The 17,147-nt window shown below is 35.9% G+C and overlaps 1 protein-coding gene across 6 annotated transcripts in view; it reads left to right on the top strand.

Annotated features, from left to right (window-relative positions):
* Window positions 1–17,147, top strand: part of LOC105830797 (glutamate receptor-interacting protein 1) — a 136,043-nt gene that overhangs the window by 82,415 nt on the left and 36,481 nt on the right. For all 6 annotated transcript variants that reach the window (XM_012670384.3, XM_028193285.2, XM_028193283.2 and 3 more), the window contains one exon: window positions 5,283–5,602. In XM_012670384.3, the coding sequence (XP_012525838.1) occupies window positions 5,283–5,602 (320 nt within the window). The remainder of the gene's footprint in view (window positions 1–5,282; window positions 5,603–17,147) is intronic.

Genomic DNA, 17,147 nt, shown 5'->3' with positions numbered 1-17,147 from the left:
TTTCTAAGGATCGAGAAGAAACAGCTTTGTCCGTGGGGGATAATCTTTTGCAATTTACTGTAATGCCTTTTGATCTTTGCAACGTCCTCGCTACATTTGAACAATTAATAAAAAAAGTGTTAGAAGGCTTAATTTCTAAGATTTGCTTTGTTTACTTAGGTGATGTCATCATTTATGGGAAAGATTTTGAGGAAACAATAACTAATTTAAAAATAGTTTTTCTGCGCTTGCGGTCCTCAAAGTAAATCGTTAAAAAATGTATTTTCTTAGAAAAGGAAATTAAATATCTTGGTCATATGGTCTCAGCTGAGGGAGTTGCAACAAACTCTAAAAAAGTTTCTGCGGTTAAAAATTGGCCGCTTCCTAAAACAAAAAAGCAGGTACGAAGTTTTTTAGGATTTTGCTCTTACTATCGTGAATTGGTAAAAAGTTTTTCTGTGGCAAAACCTTTATATGAATTAACAGAAAAAATGTAAATGTGTTTGGTCTACAGAATACAAAGGCATTCTTAAAACTGAAACAGGCGTTAGCGTCTCTTTCCATTCTTTCTTTTTCTTTGAAGGAGGGACAATTTATTTTTGATATCGATGCTTCAACCTATGGCATCGGAGCACTACTTTCAATTACAGGAAGGAAAGGAAAGTCATTACTTATTTCAGCCGTGTCCTTAACAAAGCAGAGCGGAATTACTGCGTAACGCATCGTGAACTTCTTGCGGTGGTGGAGACAATAAAATCTTTCTACGATTATCTGTATGGAAGGTAATTTTTATTCGTTCGATTGCGTTCAGCGTAATCTCGTGATCAAGCTTCAGCTTTTGTTCTTTAAGCTAAAATAACTGGAAATTGACTTACTTGGCAAGAGGTCGCTCCTATAAAAGTTTTTCTGAAAATCTATTGGTTTTACAATCGGGAGCGTTTCATTTGTCCACGTCAATATTGGTTTTGATTGCCCACGTTAATGTTGGCCACGATCCCGATTGATCACGGGACAAATTGACCACGACAATAATGGCTACGCGTAACATTGCCCACGTCAATATTGGTCACGCGTCAATATTGCTCACGTCAATAATAGCCACGTCAATAACGGACACGCATTTCTGCCCAGGGCATCCCCACCGACGGGATGGGTGCCGGGGGGGGGGGCAAAGGCTGTGTGTGTGTGTGTGTGTGTGTGTGTGTGTGTGTGTGTGTGTTACGAAAAACGAGATCCTTATACACATCGATTTCTTAACTGTGTCCATTTGGCCAATATTGACGTGGCCAATATTAACGTGGGCAATATTGACGTGGCCCTTATTGACGTGAACAATATTGACGCGTGGCCAATATTGACGTGGACAACCGGGACCGTGGTCAATATTGACGTGGACAAACGGGTGCCACTCTCACAATCAGTAGGAGGCTTTAATCATCCAGCACGAAATCTTGTTTAGAAGATGGCTATCACCGAGTTTGACGTTCCTGAGGAGAGGATTGCAGAATTCTTAAAGAAACTCATGTTTGTCCAATCGGAGGACACTTCGGTATAAACAAAACCCGGCAGAAGATTGCCTCTTGTAAAATTTATATCGCAAGAAAAATAAAATAAAAATAAAATACTTCAAATTTAAAAAAATCTGCTTTACAAGTGTATAATGTTGGAGCCCTTTTGAGTAAGTACAAGTTGATATCATGGAACCACTTTTTGTTACTCCTAGAGGGAATAAATTTATTTTAGTAGCAGTAGATTGTTTTACAAAATGGTCATTTCTTTGAAGAAAAAAAGAATGATAACCGTGGCAAGGTCTTTAATCAACTAAGTGTTTTTTCACCATGGTATTCACCTAGAATTACATACAGATCAAGATAGGAATTTCGAATCTCGACTATTTTCAGAAATGTCGCACTTTTTTAGGAATCACAAAGACTTGGACGACTCCTCTCCATCTTCAATTTAATGGACAAGTGGAGTGACAGCATCGTACGATTCTTAATTATTTGGATTTTTGATTATTTCATTTCTGAAGATCAACAGGATTGGGATCGGTGGATATCCTTATTTCTTTTGGCTTTTCGTTCTTTTAGGCATGAAACTTATATGTGTTTCTCCTGCGGAAACGTACCTTGGACAAAATTTTCGTCTGCCTTTGGATTTTCTTCGGGTACGTCCTCCTACCAATGAGACTGAAGAAGAGGTGGCACTCATTTGGACACGGTTCAAACGAACACAGTGCATTTGGACACGGAGCTTTTAAACACGATATTTTGCGTATGCTTCAAATGGCCACGGTGCATTTGGACACTGTGCATTTGGACACAAAAGAAATTTTATTACAAATATATACCAGTTATATTGCACACGTAAATTTTGCCCACCGGGTATTTGCACACAAAAAAATGCCCACTTGGAAACGTAAGAGTTGCACACCATTCATTTGCACACCGCTCATTTTCCCACAGTTTATTTGCTCAACGTTTGTTTGGACACGAAAAAAAGCCTAATCATTTGGACACAAAAAGATGCGCATCGTTTATTTTCGCACTGCTCACTTGCGCACCATTCACTTGCATACCATTCACTTGCACACCATTCACTTGTCCACCACTTATTTGCTCTCGAAGAAATGCGCATTGATCATTTAGACACGAAAAGATGCGCACCAATCATTTGCACACCGAAAGATGCGCACCGATTATTCATGTGGAGCATTCTCTGCACCATATAGGTTTGCGACTTTCCACGCAAAACGAAATGCTTGTAGTTCACATGTGTTTGCGGATTTCCAATACAATGTGGTGAGCAAACGAGCAAAATGCATCTTTCCGTGTGCAAATGAGTGCTGAGAAAGTGAACGGTGTGCAAGTGAATGGTGCGCAAATGAGCGATGCGCAAATAAGCGGTGCAAATCTTTTCATGTCTAAATAATTGGTGGGCTTCTTTTCGTGTCCAAACGAATGATAAGCAGTTAAACTAAAAAATGAGCGGTGTGCAACTTTTACGTGTCCAAGTGAAAGGCGGGTATTTTTTCGTGTGCAAATACCCGGTGGCCAAATTTTACGTGTGCATATAATTAGTGTACATTTTAATAAAATTTTTTTTGTGTCCAAATGCGCAAGAAACCGTGCGCAAGATCTCTATCCAAAAGCACCGTGTCCGTTTGAACCGTGCTCAAGTGCACCACTCACCTGAAGAAGTAAACTACATTACGAAACACAAAAAGAAGTTGAGTGAGATTTACCATTTTACAAGACAGCGTATTCAAGTCAGATCTCGGAATATTAAATTTTGGAAAAGCTCCGAAATACAAAATTCGTGGAAAGGACCCTGGACTGTTGTTAAAAACTTTAGTGATGTGGTCTTTTGTATTCAAAAGTTGCCCCGGCATAAGAACAGAATTGTTTTTGCGAAAGATTAACTTTTTACATAGAGGGATATGAAATTTTTTAGAAAGTCCAAGCCCGGAAGGAAAAGAGAAAAACTTTTTTTTAATAGTAGAAATTATAAGTTTTAATTTTTGTTTGTTTGTTTTTGTTTGTTTTCAATTCCAGAAATTGTTCAAAAAATAGTTTTACTTGAAAAACCTTCGGTGGCTGATTTTTTCTGGAAAAAAAGAAATGTAAAAAGATTGCCTCACCCACAGTTTGTGCACCGTGGTTTTTCCGTGGATCAAAGGGCAAATGCCGAGGCAGGGACTAGAGGAATCCTTTAAAGATAACAGATCCACGGTGATTATCCCCCTTTTGTCCGAAGAAGTAAAGAGGAGACACCGCCGAGGAGGAGATTCTCTTTGCGGGATCAACCTTCTGCAACTTTGGAGAACTTATTGTTCTCTAGAGAAGAAACAAAAAGGACGATCTTTTTAGAGGTTAGATGTTGGGACCTGAAACGACAGGCCCAGTAACTCGGGCAGTAATTTGGGGTAGAGCAGGGTTGTGGTTCCTGAAGCATCGCGGCTGGAAAAAATCCTTTTTGAAGAAAGAGAAAGTTGAATGTTGAGACCAGAAACGGCTCGGTAACGTACAGCAATTCGAGGTAGAGCAGGGTCGTGGTTCCTGGAGCATTACAACTGGAAATTTGTCTTCAATGTTTAGTTGTCGGGACGACGACTTGCGAAGAAGAGGACAGTGTTGCGCCCGTTAGATCGGTCAGCTGTCCTGGCCAATTGATACATTTATATTTTGGAGAAGAGGGTTGTCAGCTGTCATAAGCTTGATAACGTAAATAAACAACAAGTTGAAGCTCGGTTTTGCGTTAAGACGAATGTATTTTGTGTAACACTCGTGATTTTAATTAATAAAGTCTTTTGAGTTATTTAAAGTATAGTGTGTATTTCTTATTTACGTCCGCGACTGCGCGTAACAATATATCATCTATCGTTCCCTTTTTTAAACCTTGCTTGATTGTCTGAGATTATCCCATGTGTTCCGTCTGCCCTCTAATTCTTTCAGCCAATGCTATCGCACACACTTTACACAACATCGGCATTAATGTTCTTTTAATCCTTAATTACCTTATTTTCCTTCTTCTTGATTGGTCACTACTTTTTTCTTCTACACTTCCGGTCATCCTCCCCTGTCCATATTTTATTATAAAATCTCCGTACCCATTCATATATTGTTTCTTTTCCATACTTCATATTTCATTCGCTATCCCACTTATCCTCGCCACTTCATCCACTTTTAATTTTTCACTACTTTTGATCTCCTCTCTCGTTAATTCCTTTTCATCTTTCTGTTTTCCGTGTCTTCTTTCTTTCATTACGCTTATTTTTATCTCTCCAAATGTCTTCATAAAATACTCTGTTTAAACTTTCTTTTTTATCCTATCTTTTATCTTTCTTCTTCGTTTTCTCTGCTTATTTATTGATTCCCACATCTGTCCTCTTGTTCTTACCTCTTCTGTCTTTTTTAATCATTTCTTAACTTCTTTTTTCTCCCTGTCGCAGAGATTTTTATACTGTTTCTTCATCCTTTTTTTATCCTACTCTTGCCTCTATCCCTTCTTTCATTCTTTCAATCTTTTCTCATCTCTTTTTTTATCTCCTTATATTTCCTGTCTTATTATCTTTTCTTTCTTGCTTCGTCTCCCTCCTGCTTTCTCTTTCCTTCTGCTTTCACATTTATCTAAAAATTGGGGCATAAGTTGTTTCAAAATTCTTTAGAATATTTTATAATGTCTCAAAGACATAAAATAATATGTTTAAAATGTTTTCCGTTCCGATTTTGGACATGATGATTTCTAAAAAAACTAGAAAATAAAATTTATAATCATTTTAAATTACTATTGTGTGTTGTAAGATCGAGTTAGTGATAGAGTACAAAGTGGGTGGATCGGTGGTGCCAAGTTCCGGAGTCTTCACAGTGAGAGTAGCCAGGCCATTAGGCGGTCAACCTGATCTAGGTCTAACGGTGAACGAGGATCTAGTAATCACAGAAGTTCGCCGAGGATCACTTGCTTATCGAACTGGCAGTTTAGCATCAGGTGATAGACTGCTCGCAATAGATGGACAAAAATTGGATCCCGGGGACTTGAGACAAGCTGCTCAATTGTTGCATCGACCAGGCGATTCGGTGGTTGCTTTAACTATTAGAAAACCAGATCCTAATGCGGAAATAAGGTATTGATAATGTTTTCTATGCTAATTCTAAATAGTCTTTGCATTTTTGTTTTAGGCAAAGGACCCCCCTCATCAACCATATTGATTTTAGTTCCCGGCCAAATTGTTTAAAATTTTAATATGCTGTACTGTTTGACCTCCCGATCAAAAGTCTCAATAGGACTTAGATCAATAGTTTTTTAGTTAGAAGGCTCATAATGTTTGTATTAACCATTGTTGCATGGTCTCATTGTGAGTCAAGATACAGCCATTCTTAAACTTTCCTGGGGGAAAAATGGGTTTGGGCCATGAGTTATTTGAATTATACATATATGGGACATTCCACGTCAACTGAGACAGAGTTGTGCCCAAAACTTAACGCAACAAAGGAAACGTTTGAGAGCTAAAATTAATCGTATTCAAATTAATCATACTTTTGAATGCAATGTGGCGTTGTTAAAAAATTCAATAGGCGCCCATATACTTCATGAAATGTTGAGTCTTATCCGAAAAATGGCCACGCCCAAAATTTAACGCGACAAAAAGAAGCGTTTGAGGGCTCAAATTAATCGTATTCTTATGTACTTTTGAATGCAACGTGGCCTTTGCATCAAATTTCTTTACACTAGATTTCTTTAAATTTATTATTCGGAAGCTTTCGAGATCTCTGATCACGATTCTGAATTTAGAGTTTTAAAATTCAAAGCGTTAAATCGATTTGTATCGTGTATTATATTCTGCAGTATTACAGGCAAAGTGTGCAAAAAGAAAAAATGTCGAATATTTATATTGAAGACAGTCTCAATCCTAATAAAGACAGAGAGCTTTCTACATGATAAGAATATATTATGTAAAAAACTCTGTGATACAAATACAAACTACCGTTCTATGAAAGGTGATCTTTTACTATTTGGCATGCGACGCTTTTCGTTTCGACCCTTTGCCTTCCTAATCTTCTGACATTTTACCTTCTTGCACACTTTGCTTGTAATACTGCAAAATATAATGCCACGATACAAATCGGTCTAACGCTTTGAATTTCGAAATTTTAAATTCAGAATCATAATTAGAGATCTCAAAAGCCCCCCGAATAGTAAATTTAAAAGAAATCTAGTATAAAGAAATTCGATACGAAGGCTACGTTATACACGAAAGTACATAAGAATACGATTAATTTGAGTCCTCAAACGTTTTTTTCTGTTGCGTTAAATTTTGGGCACAGCTCTGTCTCAGTTGACGTGGAATGTCCCATGAGGTATATGGGCGCTGTATTGACGGCCATATTGAATTTTTTAACAACGCCATATTGCATTTGAAAATACATGAAAATACGATTAATTTGAGCTCTCAAACGTTTCTTTCTGTTGCGTTAAATTTTGGGCACAGCTTTGTCTCAGTTGACGTGGAATGCCCCATGAGGTATATGAGCGCCGTATTGACCGCCATATTGAATTTTTCAACAATGCCACATTGCGTTCAAAAGTACATGAGAATATGATTAATTTTAGCCTTCAAACATTTCTTTTTGTTGCGTTAAATTTTGGGCACAGCTCTGTCTCAGTTGACGTGAAATGTCCCATATATATATATATATTGGGCCGTGGGTTATTTGGGTTATACGTGTGTGTGTGTGTGTGTGTGTGTGTGTGTGTGTGTGTGTGTGTGCGCGTGCGTGCGCGCGCGTGTGTGTAGCCCACGGTCCACCTCCCCCAGGAAGTTTAAGAATTGCTTGACTCACAATGCGATGTAACAGCCATGCAACAATGGCTATTACCAGACTTCTGAGCTCTGTAACTCAAAAACAATTATTTTTCAAACCTAGATCCCATTGAGACTTTTGATCGGGAGGTTAAACAATACATACTAAAATTTCAGAAAATTTGGCCGGGTATCAAAATCCAAATGATTAGTGAGGGAGTTCTTTTAATATAACATACGATTTTGTTCTAACTTATTTTTTACTAATTAATTTTTTATTAATTATTAATTATATGGGAGACCGGAGCTGGTTGGTTTTCACTTTTTGATTTTTACAGCAGAATCAGTTTATTGAAATCCAATTTTGACTAACTTATCGCAAACTGCATCTATCAAACTACATTGACAATTTTTTTCAAGTCTTCAACCATCACTACACGTTCAATAAAAAACGTTGAACATGCTTACCTCAACATGACCAATCTATCCGAAGACTAGAGTAGGTTAGTACGAAGACTAGCACAGTAGTTGGGGTTGATTGGCCACCTGCTGAAAATATGCATCTTTTGTCATCATCCGCGTTGATAACAGCCTGGAAAGCAGTTTGAGAAGCAGTTCAAAAAAATAAATAGATTTACCAATACTTTAATTCTAAAAATAATCTTTGGCACAAAAATCACAGCACCAAAACTACAAAATTAAAAATTCTATTTAATCTCACTACATGAAATTAGGAAAACTTAGTGAAAACTTATTGTTACGTCGGTCACATGTGCTAAAAAATAACTAATAATACCTCAGAAATATTGGAATCAAGGAATCTAGAAATTGTCACATGGCAACATATTAAACTTGAATAATCAAAATCGGTTGGTAACACAATTAACAGAAATAAACGAAATAATTATACCACCTCGCTTCTGAATAATGAAAGGAATTTAAAAAATATTGTTCAGGAGAATCAATTCCTGCTTATGAAATATCAGAAACTAGATAAGACACATTAACATTAAAATTTTTTTAATTTCAGAAAAATTGAAGCTGCAAGCAGTTGTGCTTCAACACGGTTGTCCTTCATTAATTTGGTTTTTCAATTTTACGAATAATTTTCCTTCTCTTATATCAGATTTGATCCTTTTCTTTTGGCCATACCTAATAAGAACCCTGCTGTATCATCGTTGAAACTTGTGAATGATCATTACATAAGACGACAAAATTTTTTTATGATCAAAATAAGACAAAATATTTTAGATGGATTTTGAATCGCTGAATACGAATCCGTTGTCCGTTTCAGCCCAGCACGTCAGAATTTTTTTTAAAGCACGAAAAACCATCTAAAATTAGTTTTCCAGATCCAGAAACATGCAAAACTCACGTCTGGAAGTAAAAGATAATAATATACACAGCCGCAAAGAAAAAACGAGACAAAAATTTTGACCGAATTTTTAGGCAATTTTCAAAGTGATGCAACTTTGCGAAAAATTATCCAAATTACATGTACCTCTTTTAAATTAAAGGGCAAAGATTCTACTTTGAGAATCCCTAGGCGAAAGTGTAATTTGTTAAGTGTGAACCTTTTGTATCGCATGAAAACCAAACATGTTTTTTTTAATTGAAAAAAGTAAAAGTTTGTTGTCATTTTTCAGTTTCTCGTTAAAATCTTGCTAATATTAATCCAGATTCTTAAAGTTCATTCTTTTTTAAACAATTAAAAAAACATGTTGATACGATGTTTTTTGTTGATTGCACACGAGTTTGAAATTTGTACTGCATTTTAGGGTATTTTACTGAATAAATACCGTATTTTTAATATCATGAATTTTGAGTATCAATATGATATAGTACATTGATTTTATTTGTGTTTAATTCAATCACATCGCCGTCATCAGACCCAATGTGCACCACATGGAGACTAACGGTCGGATGTTGCACATCATGTGGTTCTGAAATTTATCGGTGGAAATTTGCACTTACTGATCTGAATATAACGGATAACTGACCCGCCAATTTCACTAAAGTCAACAGATATTCGTCATTTTAGCAACCTGTTCAAATCACACATAAATATACACATACTGATACATAAAAAATAAAAATTCGAATTTTATTTAAAAAATCGGCTTTTTCATATAATGTGTAAAATTCGATCAACTTCCACGTAGTGCACATCGGGTCACTCTGATGATGGCGGGTCACTCTATGATTGAGTTAAACGCGAATAAAATCAATGTACAATATCATATTCATACTCAAAATTCACGTCATTAAAAAAATACCGTATTTATTCGCTAAAATACTCTAAAATGTAGTGCAAATTTCAAATTCGTGTGCAATCAACAAAAAACATCGTATCGACATGTTTCTTTTTAAATTGCTTAAAAAAATAAACTTTAAAAATCTAGATTAATATTAGCAAGATTTTAACAAGAAACTTGTAAAAATTGATAACAAACTTTGACTTTTTTCAATTAAAAAAAACATGTTTGTTTTTCATGCGATACAAAAGGTTTACACTTAACAAATTAAACTTTTGCCTAGGGATTCCCAAAGTAGAGTCTTTGCCCTTGAATTTGAAAAAAATACATGTAATTTGGATGATTTTTCGTAGTTGCATCAGTTTGAAGATTGTCTAAAAATTCGGACAAAATTTTTGTCCCGTTTCTTCTTTGCGCCATATAACCCAATAACCCCATAACTCAATATCTCCATAATTCTAAAGCCTCATAATCCAATAACCCCTTAACTCAATAACCCCATAACCTAATACTAGCGGATGGACAAAATAGTTAATTTCGTACAGTCTTTCAACCGAATAGCTCTATTGGACACGTAGTAATTATGTTTGATTAGAAGTGGCTTTAGCGTTACTCATTCTGAACCACGTGGAGATACCACTTCTATCAGGACTTACCCGCATGAAGCAGAGGTACCAACGTGGCACCAAGGTGCCAAGGTGGCACCAACGCCAGAAAAAGTAAAGTACTTTATATTCTTTCTTTGAAATAACGACGGGTCTTGTTGGTTTCAAATGAGCGACGAATCATTTTTCTTTTGTGTGGACTTTTCTTGTCTCTTTTTAAACTCCAGCAGTAATCAGCTAGCATATGTTCATCCCAAGCACTTTGGTATCTCTTTTCTATTTCTTTTAAATCTTGGTGTGAACGCTCACCTTGTTCCTTGTTGAAATCACCAAGGCTGTCTGGGAAGTAATGAATGTGTGAATGCAGAAAGTAAAGTTTTAAATTTATAAGGTATCCCATATTTCTGAAATTTGTGACTAACCTTTCAATTATTTCTTTATAATTTGGGTCCTAATTATTTCCAAGAAATGTAGCAGTCACTTTCCGAAAACTATTCCAAGCATCCTTTTTTTTTTGGTGTCATTTTTCCTTCAAAAACTTTATCATTCAGGAGGGCCCTTACTTGCGGACCGTCAAACACCCCTTCCTTAATTTTTGCCTCTGAAAGTTTTGGGAATTTAATAAAAATATATTTAAAAGCTTCGCTGTCCTGAACCTTCATACTCTTTACAAGTTGTTTAATCAAAACCAAGTTTGATATGTAATGGTGGGAGTAGTACTTTATTTGATGGGACCAAAAATTTTTTTGTAACATTTTTATTACCCGGAACTAAATTTCTTCTCAATGGCCAATTCTTTCTCACATAATGTTGCTCACGAATACGACTATTTTATTTGCAAATAAAGCACGGATACTTGAAACCACTTTGTAATCCCAATAGAATAGTCGTAATCTTTAGATCTCCACATATCTGCCACTTATTTTCACTATTGCAGTTTCGTTAACAGAAGATCAAGATTCTCATATTCTTTCTTTAATATCATAGAGTGAGCAATCAGAACGGAAGCGTAAACATTACCATTATGTAGTAGCACAGCCTTTACGCTTTTCTGTGAGGAGTCTATGAAGAAACGTCATTCACTAGCGTTATAAGGAATATTGAATTTATAGACAAGGCCTTTTACATCATTACGGTAAGTTAAATTGCGGTCGGAAGAAAAAAATTATCAAAACTCCAAAGTAACTGCTAAATTTCTTGGGAATAATTAGGACCCAAATTATAAAAAAATAGTTAAAAGGTTAGTCACAAATTTCAAAAATATGGAATGCTTATGAATTTAAAACTTCACTTTCTGCATTCACACGTTAATCACTTCCCAGACAACTTTGGCGATTTCAGCGAAGAACAAGGTAAGCGTTCACACCAAGATTTCAAAGAAATAGAAAAAATATACAAAGGTGCTTGGGATGAACATATGCTAGCTGATTACTGCTGGGGTTTAAAAAGAGACAAGAAAAGTCCACACAAGAGAAAATCGATTCGTCACTCATTTGAAATAAAAAAACCCGTTATTTCAAAAAGAATAAAAAATACTTTACTTTTTCTGGCGTTGGTGCCCCCGCTTCATGCGGGTAAGTCCTGATAGAAGTGGCACTTCCACGTGGTTTAGGATGGGTAACGCCGAAACTACTTTTAATCAGACATAATTACTACGTGTCCAATAGAACTATTTGGTTGAAATTGAGTTGAATTCGGTTAAAATTGTATGAAATTAACTATTTCGTCCATCCACTAGTATTGGGTTATGGGGTTATTGGGTTAAACAGTTATTGGGTTATGAGGCTATAGAATTATAAAGTTATTGAGTTATAGGGTTATTGAGTTGTAGAGTTATTGGGTTATATATATTATTACCTTCTAATTCCAGAGATGGGTTTTGCATACTTCTAGATCTGGAAAGCTAATTTTAGATGTTTTTCATGTTTTAAAAAAAGTTCTGACGTGCTGGGTCAAAACGGACAACGGATTCGTATTCAGCGACCCAAAATCCATTTAAAACACCTTGTCTTATAATCAATTAAAAAAAATTTTTGTGTTCCTGTGTTATCAATCAATGTTACCACACCAGAATATTCTCTTTTCTCATACTTTACAAGCACAGAAATCATTTACAAGAATCGTGTCACTTTTTTTATTTTTAAAGGAATTCAACGATCTGTCAGTGGTGTCATTTAGATGGTTACTGGCCATTGAAGTGGTTGGTTGTTGTGTTTCTGAGGAAGTCTCACGAAGATGTGAATTTTCAGAAAGGCAAGGTGGAATCACGTTAGTTTGCGGACACATCTCAGTATATGTCAGGAATCTTGGAAGTGGAAGACACAATTGCACAAGTTAGTCGTGGCTGAACTGAGGAGGTTGAATTTCAGATGTAATTTCAAAAGGCTGAGAAATTATTTGCATTATGTGCTTAGTCATTGAATAATTCATTGTAAAAAAATCCATTCCCAAACAGCGATGCCAGTTCAGATGCTTTCTCCAGCAAATCTGCCTGCACCGCCTGCAAGCGTGCACGCAGCGCTTGTGGAGGGGACCCCCACTCCTTGGACAGCGTCGAGCGGCGGGAGCATCTACCGTCTCCTTTGCTCCTAGATCTGTCTATTTCTCACTCGAACCGTCTTCTTTTATCTCGAGCTGTTCTCGACTCTCCTTTTCTCTTACAGCTATAACCGTATGATTTCGGATCTCAAGATTGTCTTGGCGATACGACGCGCCACATAATAATAAGTAGAATATTTTCCGGCAAGCTTTTTATGAATTTGTCCTGAAATCCGAAATCATACGGTTATAGCTGTGAGAGAAAAGGAAAGTCGAGAACAGCTCGAAATAAAAAAAGACGGTTCGAGTGAGAAAGAGACGAACCTAGGAGCAAAGGAGACGACAGATGCTCCCGCCACCCGACGCTGTCCGAGGAGTGGGGGTCCCCTCCACGGGCGCTGCGTTCAGGCGGTGCAGGCAGATTTGCTGGCAAAAGTATCTGAACTGGCATCGTTGTTCCCAAACTATTTTCTGTCTCAGCGTAGCTTATGATAAATTCATTGTCATCTTCATCACTGGATCTAATTTTCCCTTTTGGCTTAGATTTCTTTTTATCTTGCAGTTTAGGAATCTTGCTGTTTTTAGTCGCTACTTTCATTGTCTTTTTCCTGTTTCGGTGTTCCTCTTGTAACAAAGTTCTTACGGGACTATTAGTCAACACTTCATACTTTCTGCGTTTACGACTCTTCTTGCATTCTTTTCTAGGTCCAGTCATTGATAGAGGTCTCGGGTCTTCTAGAGAGACTAACTGGGTCATTGATGGAGGAGAGTCGGAAGCCAAAGCTAAAGTTGAAGATGGTTAGAGGTTTGGATCTGCAGGAGAAGACTGGGGTTGTGCAGCTTCTTTTTCTTCTACAGGCTCTTCAATTGATTGTTGAGGAGTAGGCCTGTCAGTGACTGACGATGGCAAAAAGGCATTTGGTAGAAATATGTCTGGAATGAATGGACATATACCAGTAGCATGAAAACCAACTATTATACTTGCTTGTGTGGTGGCAAGAGGCAGAGCAATTTGCATTATTTCCGAATATATTGTTATATATTGTCACTTTTCTTTGAATGCCCAGTTATCCATGCGTCACATTGTGTGTTCAAATATTCCTTTAAAGGTCCAAACACACTACGATCCACCGGCTGAAGTTTGTAGGACGTATGTGGCGAAAATGACAGTTATCCCCTCTTCTTTGAAAAAATCCAAGGTCGACTGAGAAGTGAGAATCGTGATTATCCAATATTAGGAGAATAAGTCCATCCTTTAAGGGTCTATCCTTGCATGGAGGGCAAAATGTTTAACAAATTTTCTGAAATTGCTTTTTATCATCCAACCGGATGAGTTTGCTTCTCCAGCATTCTCTAGGATCCATAATAAAGTGATCTTTGAAGTTTTTTCTCGGAAACACAAAAAAGATGGGATGCATGACCGTTTGCAGAAACAGCAACTGTTAAAGTTACCAAAGCCCTTTTTTTAGCAGAAGTGACCCTTCCTACTTGTTTTATCTTTTTTATGACAACTACTCTGTCAGAAGACTGTTGTGATTCCAGTTTCGTCCATATTATATATGTCATCAGGTGTCAATTCAAGTCTGTCGAAAACATCTTTTAGTTTATAAAGAACTGACCAACATTATGCTCATTGGAGCTTGAAACTCTTGCAAAACTGGTAGCTTGAAGAGTCCTAATTGCGAATGTTGGGTTTCTCTTCAGGAAATTAGAGAACCAGTTTGCACCAGCCATTTTGTGTTTTTTCCAAGAATCGGGTATGTTGTTTACTTTTGCAACCTAGTAGGCAAGTTTACGTACTTCTTTGGGAGCTAGACCAAAATGTATATCTAAACACTTTTCTATGTAATTCTTAAGAAATGCCTCCATTTCTTTTGGAAAAACCTAAAAATAAAAATATAAAAATGAAGTTTGTAGGTATAGTTGAAGCATAAGATAAATAACTAAGCATAAGATAAATAACTAAATAAAAAACATAATGGTCTAAGAAAAAAAAATAAAAGTAGGAAAATATAAATATTTTGATTAAAACCTATTTGATTTCGACTGACAAGCTGGTTTCTATTTACGTAGCAGGTTGGCTACGTTCAGTAGGAATAAGTTGGCTATGGCTAAAAAACCCCCAAAAATTCTGACTAGCCTGCTCCACACATGATTTCTGGATAAAAATAGAAGCATTCAAATGAAAAAGTAAACACAAGGAAATGTAGGCTAGAAATCGATGAATAAAACGTGCTGGAAAAGATGACCAGGAGATTACTAACTACTTCTACACGAAAAAATTAAAGTTTTGGAAAAAATTACTCTCTTCGATAAACACAAAAATTGACGTTTTTTTTTTAACAGAAATTCGTAGTACACTGAAACTTTTATGGATGGTGAGAGCTGTTATGAAAATCACGTGACTATCCCGGAGGGGCAGTCAGAAGTCTAGGAAAATTTTAAGATGTTAATGGCTAACCTACCTCTTACGTCAACCAGCCCTACTCTCTTCTATAGAATATAAAAATATCGCAATGCTATCTTCAATCAACCTTTATTTTATTTTTCCCTGTGGGATTTTTTCTTACAAGGAATAAGAAATTCTTAACGTTTATTTGGTGTCAATATCGTATACTTACTCACAGATTTCCAAATTATTTTCTCCAAAAGCTCTACGCGACACTCAATATGTTTTTAAATTTAATGAACATGATAGAATTAAAAAAAATAGAATATTTAAAATATTTAGATTGTCTGTTGCAACATTTTATGTTATACACAATAATATTGTTATATACAATTGTTATATACAAAAATATAAAGGGCTAAAATAATTTTAAAACCTTTTTGTAATATACAAATATTAAGTAATAAGAAAATATAAATCAACATGTAAAAAATTTTTCTCGATAATAGTAGAACCTTTATGGTGTGATTTATTATGTGTACAAATAAGTCCATGGCCTTTTTTCATGAAAATAATTATTTATTTACCCTAAAAATACATGCAATTCCTAATAAAGTAACAACCTCCGTTGTTTTCTCTTACGGAAAAAACACTAATTTTGAGAGTTTACACTCAAAATTGAGTGTTAATACTCGATTTTGGGAGTTTACTTCTAAATTTAGGTGTATACGCTCAAATCTTGAGTATTTACACTAAAGATTGAGTGTTTATACTCGAACATTGAGTGTGTACACCCAATGATTGAGTGTTCATACCAAAGTTTGGATTTAAATACTGAATATTTGAAAGTATACTCTCAACATTTAAATATGACACTCAATAAATGAGTGTATATTTCCAACATAAAATGTGAACACTGAAACGTTGGGAATGTGTACGTTGGGAATACACTCAACATCTATCAGTTGAAGGTATACACTTAATATTGAGTGTGCACTCTCAAACATTGGATTAGAAAATGTTAAATAAAAACAAAAGCAAGAAAAGCAAGTTCAACCGAGATTAAATTAATCTGCATTGGTAGAAATGGACATAAAACGAATATCTAAAATAAACATTCAACTATAGAGTGTTCAGCTGGCTTTGAGTATTAATTTGAGTATTACTTTCAACTTGGATGTTTGCTATCTAATTGAGTGTTAATTTCAGTGTTATTCTTAAATTTAGGATGAACATTGAAATTAACACTCAATTAGATGGCGAACATTCAAGTTGACAGTAATAACACTCTAATTAAAAGTAAATTTAAGAGCGAACACTGAAGTTGAGTGTTTACATTGAATTGAGTGTTTACCTCTTGTCCCAAATTATACTCAACTTATATATTTTTAAAGTGTTATTTTTAGTGTTTTTTCCGTAAGAGTTATCAAGGATTTTTGTCCAACAACTGCTTCAAATTTTTATCAATTGGGTGGTCCTGCTCTGTTGTCATCCTCGAGGTTGAAATTTCCACTCCGGAAACATTAAAACCACTTCTTTACGGTACTGATGGATACAGCATCTTTCCTTAATGTTTGACATATCACTTTCTTAATCTCGGAAATATTTTTTTCAACTCAAATGCGAAAAACATACAATACCTAATATGCGTCTTATTGTAACTCATTTTGTTTACTGTGCACGATGAACATTTTGAGGTTATGTTAAACTTTTAGTCGGCAATATAGTTTACTAGGTTGGTATTATATAACCCGTGGCAGGAAAATGTTTGCGTTTAAATATTTAATATAATAAAGTTGTTTTTATTCTCAGACCAAAAACATATTTGTACACTTAATATACAGGGAGTCCCAGAGCATACTGATCACTGTTCATAAAAAGGTAGATGGGATCGAGATGAACATAAAAGTTCAATATTGTTGTGGGTTTGGTCTGCTAATAATCGAGATATAAATTTTTTAAATTATGCGAATGAGAGCGCGCCTTGCGCGTCGAAGGATGGGCTCGAGCCGCTCGAGCCATAGCACGGCCTACTGTTTCAAGCATTGGCTGCCGGCGGCGGCGGGGGAAAGAAGGAGAAG

The sequence above is a fragment of the Monomorium pharaonis genome, chromosome 9 (genome assembly GCF_013373865.1).
Source record: "Monomorium pharaonis isolate MP-MQ-018 chromosome 9, ASM1337386v2, whole genome shotgun sequence".
Taxonomy (NCBI): Eukaryota; Metazoa; Arthropoda; class Insecta; order Hymenoptera; family Formicidae; genus Monomorium; species Monomorium pharaonis.
Note: the sequence above shows the minus strand (reverse complement) of the source record. Positions and strands in the feature narration are given on the sequence as shown.